At 34.9% G+C, this 6,034-nt stretch overlaps 1 protein-coding gene across 1 annotated transcript; it reads right to left on the bottom strand.

Moving 5' to 3' along the window:
* Positions 1-580: 580 nt before the first annotated feature.
* On the bottom strand, positions 581-5,380 carry LOC121399172. The gene is made up of 2 exons (XM_041579125.1): positions 4,494-5,380; positions 581-3,892 (listed from the first exon to the last, which is right to left on the bottom strand). Exons 1-2 carry the CDS (start codon positions 5,074-5,076, stop codon positions 3,174-3,176), a joined length of 1,302 nt encoding a protein of 433 aa, XP_041435059.1. The 5' UTR covers positions 5,077-5,380; the 3' UTR covers positions 581-3,173.
* Positions 5,381-6,034: the final 654 nt, after the last annotated feature.

Raw genomic sequence — 6,034 nt, 5'->3', positions numbered from 1 at the left:
AATTTATAAATAACCAATTTATTTTGAAATCTTTTTCTACTAAACCTAAACCATGCATCACACTTTCATAATTCAATAAAGAGAAACATCCTATTTTGACAAAAAAAGGATTAACCTTTTTCCATACTTTTTTAGCATATTTGCAACTCCAAAAAACATGAGTCGGAGTCTCATCCACATAACAATAATCCCGAGGACATTTTGCCACCTTAATTAAACCTCTCCGATGATTAAACTGCCTTGTTGTTAAACCATCCTGTACACCTAGCCATGCAATTTCCTTTTGATCATTAGCTAACAAAGAGTAAGATACATTCTTCCAAATTTTACAAGATATCTCAGCTGGATAATTGCTCACCAAAACCACATTCTCTCTCTCTTGTAATATTTTAAAGATTTTTTTATGACTACACAAAACTTCCAAAGAATATTCTGATAATTCGTATTCTTTTAAAATCTTTTCTAAAATAATATACTGTTTTGGTAAAACTAAAGCATATGGCTTACATAAACTTAAAGTCTTCCACTTGTATTTTTTTAATAAAAAACCTATTTGATACAGCATAAATATACTTAGCACAGATTTTGAACAAAACACCATTTTTAGTGAAAAGGCTAAAATTTTACTTAATAAATATTTTCTAAGATCTGGAAAAGCTTTCCCCCCTTTATATTTTTCCTTACATAACACTTCTCTCTTTAATCTTTCCATCTTTGATTTCCATAAAAAGATAAAAAACTCTCTAATGAATCTCTTCATCCACAATATCGGAGGACTAAAAACCATAGAAACATACAAGATAATCGGTAGAATGACTTGTTTTAAAACTAAAACCTTTCCTTCTATTGTAAGATCTCTCATTCGCCAAAAATTAATTTTTTTCTTAACTCTCTCCAAGAGGGTTTCCCAATTCTTAACATTCCCACAATTATCTGAAAAATAGATCCCTAAGACTTTAATTTCTCTTGAAAATTGCAACTCACACTTAAAATCAAAAACCCATTCTCCTATCATTAAACAAGAAGACTTATCATAATTTACCTTAAAACCTGAAGCTCCACAAAACCACTCCAAAGTTCTTAAAGCTCTTTTAAATGCACATACATCATTCAAAATAATTGATATATCATCCATATACGCAACTGTTTTTACTTGCATATTACCACTTCCTGGAACAAAAAAAACTCTCACTATTTTATCCTTTCGCAAACTCACCAACAATGGCTCAATGGCACAAATGAATAAGATTGGGGATAGGGGGCAACCCTGTTTTACACCTGAATACAAATTTACTTTTTTAGACAGAAAACCATTTACTGAGATTTTACTAAAACTATTTATATATAAACTTTTAATCTGACATATCAAACCTTCAGGGATCCCTAATCTTCTTAAAATTTTAAAAAGAAAATCATGAGAGACCCTATCATAAGCCTTCTCAAAGTCAAAAGAAGTTAACAATAATTTCTGATTCCTCTCGTTTGTATCTTCTAAAATATCTCTTATCAAACATAAAGCCTCTGTTATTGATCTACCCGGTACTGCACAATATTGACTTTCCTCAATTATATTCCCTATAACTTGTTTTAATCTTGTTGCAATAATTTTAGCAAAAATTTTATAATCTGTATTCAACAGCGTTATCGGTCTCCAATTTTTAATACATTCCTTCTCTCCTTTTTTATAAATTAACGCAACAATTCCTTCTAACCATGATGATGGTAAAACATATTTTACTGAAACTTCTTTTAAAACCTCTATTAAATCCTCTTTTAAAATCTCCCAGAATAATTTATAAAATTCCACTGGAATCCCATCCATACCTGGTGTTTTAAGATTTGAAAAACTTTTTATTGACTCCCATACTTCTACTTCTGTAATCTCTCTACTTAAAAAAACCACATCCTCCTCATGAAGACTTTTCTCTAAATTATCCAAAAAAAACTTTTCCAAAAAAGAATCAGTATTTTTAACCGAAAAAAGATCTCTAAAAAATACTTCCACTTTTTTAGCATCCTTTCCATACTAGATTCACCCTCCAACTTTTCAATGAAATCTTTCTTATTAGCTATTTTTTTAAAAAAGAACTTTGTACATTTCTCATCTGTTTCTAAAACCTTTACTCTAGAATTAAAAATAATTTGCTTTCCTTTCTCATTTATAATATCTTTAATCTCCTTTTTTGTTTCTTGTATATCTTTCTCTACCTCAATACCTACTTTTTGAAATAATAAAAAAGTTTGCAATCTAGTATTTAATACCTTATATAACTCCCTCCTTTCTTTCATTTTATTTTTTCCTAAATTATTATAAAACTTCTTAACTAAGATTTTAACATAATCCCACCACTCCAACACACTATTAAATTTTAGTTTATCTTCCCTCCACTTTTTATAACAAATAATAAAATCTTCTTTAGCTACTTCATCCTCCAATAATGTTACATTCATTTTCCAATAGGTTGATTTCACCTTAATAATCCCTTGTACCTCAAACACAAATTCTATCAATTTATGATCCGAGAAACAATTACATCTAGATGAAAATTTTTTAACTCCATCTACATTCTCCGATACAAAAAAATAGTCTAATCTAGAAGAAGAAACTCTATTAGACCATGTAAGTCTAAAGTCTGCATTACTTTCCATCTTCCATACATCTTTTAATTTAAGGGATTCAATCGTACTTTTCAAACACTCTGCCGAAGCATCCCTAGATCCATCTTCCTTTTCACCTGGCCAGGATACATTAAAGTCCCCACCCATAATCACAGGTTCTCTTCCCAACAAAAATAATTTCACTATCTCAAACAATTCCAATCTTTTTTCTTTTTCAACAGCAGCATAAATATTCAAAATTTTAAATTTTTCACCATTAAGGTCCACAGAAATCATTATTGCTCTACCAGGAAAGATTTCTTCTACCCAATTCACTACAAATTTTTCTTTTAACAAGATCCCAACTCCCACACTTTTATTTTCATTCCCTCCTGAAAAAAAAACATGATCTTTCCAGCCTTTTTTATATTTATCATAACTTAAACTATTTTCAATATTGCACTCTTGAAGAAAAACAATATCATATAACTCATTTTCAAAAAAATCGTAAAGAGCTGCCCTCTTTCTTGGGCTTCTAAGGCTCCTTACATTTAAAGAGGCAATATAAACCATCATTACTTTCGAGAAATTTGTAGGATCGGACTTTTTTCTCCTCCTCCGTCACTACATTCCTCTATTCTTGGAAGAGCTGTGGAAGAAAATTCACGAATCACTAAGGAATCATGATCACTGTCCACATCACTATGAAACACCTCAATCTTCTCAGATGCAGTCACTTCACTAAGAAAATCTTCAATCTTCTCAGATGCAGTCACTTCACTAGATGCAGTCACTTCACTAGAAAAAACCTTCTCACTTTTTTTCTGTTTCTTTGTTGCTCTTTCAGTTTTCTTTTGACTTTTCTTCTCACTTTTTGATAATTTTACAGACACCTCCTCTCCACCTCTTTTCAAATTTCTAGTATCAATCTCCATTATTTCAGGCTCCACAGCTGAATCTTCTTGCACAGACAACTCTGAAGGATCGGGCACACCACCACTACCTCCTGCCACAACCCCTTTCTCAGGTTCCTGCACAACATTCTCTTCCATAATCTCCTGCTGCACATTCACCACCTCCTCTCCACCACTCGGCTCCAGCACATACGCAGGAACAGGACAGTCCTCTGCCGCATGACCATGCGCATAGCACTTCTGGCATACGTTCCGTGGACACTCTCTTTTTGTGTGATTCATGCCAACACACTCCAAGCAACGGATACAATTATCCTCAGTATGGCCGTGATCTTTGCATTTCTTGCAAAAGAACGGCATTCCGGCGTAGAAAAGAAAACCTCAATTAGCAGTCCAAAATATATATCCAACACCAATTTTGAAATTACAATTGGTATAAATAATTTCTATCCGCTTGATCCCCTTTATCATCAAAAATTTCAGCGGTTTAAGATCCGCTCACCGTTGGTAGTAATTGGCCCGGGTGCACCTGCCCCGAGCCCTGCGTTTAATACAAAGTCTATCCCACGTTCCTTCCAACAGTTGTTTGTATTCTTAGATAAATATGTATAAGGATCAGCTTACCCTCTCCTTGGGGTGACCCGGGTGCTGCCGCCCCGAGTCTGTCGCTAAGGGAGACGTTTTCAACTATTCACATCCAAGTCGTCGCGGCGCACTCCAAAGTCAAAGGATCGCTCATAGATTGTTGGTTAAAAATTCATCCTTTATTGGTTACATCAGTTTAAAAAAGAAATGCTAACACATGGTCTGACGCGTTTCGTAACTATGTACATAGTTACGAAACGCGTCAGACCATGTGTTAGCATTTCTTTTTTAAACTGATGTAACCAATAAAGGATGAGTTTTTAACCAACAATCTATGAGCGATCCTTTGACTTTGGAGTGCGCCGCGACGACTTGGATGTGAATAGAAAAGAAAACCTCGACTCCTATTAATATACACCAAAGGAGGAGGCCTACAAAGCCCGCCATAACTCTTTTGATCCTTTTTGAAAGTCACCAAATATCTTCTTTTGCCATTCCATGTACCAAAAGAATTTAATACTTCCCCTTTATAAAAAACTTTATCACAATAACGAAAAAGAAAAGCCTCAATTTCTTGTGATGAAATAAAGGGATCATACATATGAATTGTAAGCAGTTTTTCTTTGTTTTGAAACAGCGGCAAGACTTTTATGCCCTTAAATGCAGGGTCTCCTTTGAAAATTAAATATAAATCAAAAGCATTCTCGCAAAGTTTCTCATTTACAAGAGTAACATCATACACACCTCTTGTGTAGAATTCTTGCAGACAAAAATAATGCTCTCTTTCCACTTTCAAATATTTCTCCAAAATCTCAATAACCAAAAATCGTAAGTCTTTACCTTGCCTGTACTCCGGCTCAACTTCAAAACGAATAGTGTCTCTCATTTTCAAATTCTCCGAAAAAAACTCCTTCTTCTTTCTCTCCTCAAAACCTCCTTCCACCGCAATCTTCACTCTTCTTCCGTCTTGATTCTCCATCTTGGCAGATAAAAAGCGATGCTCCAAATCCACCTATTACAAGAATGATCACCACTCGTTTCTGTAGAATGCGTCCACCTCCAAAAGCAGCAACCGATTTAAGACAACAATGTTGCCGATGTCAGAGGGCCAAAGGTACGACGGTCCACGGAACCACCTGACTTTAATCAATTTAACAAACCGATCGAAGCCAAAAGGCCGAGAAGGGATCACAAGACTTCTATGTGGACCTTTAACACCACATTCATAAGAGAACCAATGCACACACTTTCCATCGTTACGGCTTTAACATATCCATTAAACAACATAGGGAGAGGGCCGTTGGGGGTATGCAAAAATTGAAAATAAAGGACCAATGACAGCACAGCTTGCATTATGTATGCAAAAAAAAATTGTCCAATGAGAGCACAGCCTTCATAATTTATGCAAAAAAATTGACCAACGAGACCAGAGATTTCGTAAATTAAGCAAAAATATTGACCAATCTGGGCACAGCATGCATGGTCGCCACAAGCCTAACTGCCAGTCAGGAGTAGAGCACATGGCTTAATCACTACCGGCAGCCAAAAGGCGGGTCAGTAGAAACAGCACAAGACTGCTACATGGACCTTAACACTACAGTCATAAGAGAACCAATGCACTCACTTTCCATCGCTACGGCTTTAACATTTCCATTATACAACATAGGGAGAGGGCCAGTGGGGGGTATGCAAAAATAAAACTAAAGGACCAATGACAGCACAGCTTACATAATGTATGCAAAACAATTGACCAATGAGAGAACAGCTTTCATAATTTATGCAAAAAAATTTGACCAATGAGAGAACAGCTTTCATAATTTATGCAAAATAATTGACCAATGAGAGCCCAGCTTTCATAATTTATGCAAAATATTTGACCAATGAGAGCCCAGCTTTCATAATTTATGCAAAATAATTGACCAATCAGAGCCCAGCTT

The sequence above is a fragment of the Xenopus laevis genome, chromosome 9_10S (assembly GCF_017654675.1).
Source record: "Xenopus laevis strain J_2021 chromosome 9_10S, Xenopus_laevis_v10.1, whole genome shotgun sequence".
Taxonomy (NCBI): Eukaryota; Metazoa; Chordata; class Amphibia; order Anura; family Pipidae; genus Xenopus; species Xenopus laevis.
Note: the sequence above shows the minus strand (reverse complement) of the source record. Positions and strands in the feature narration are given on the sequence as shown.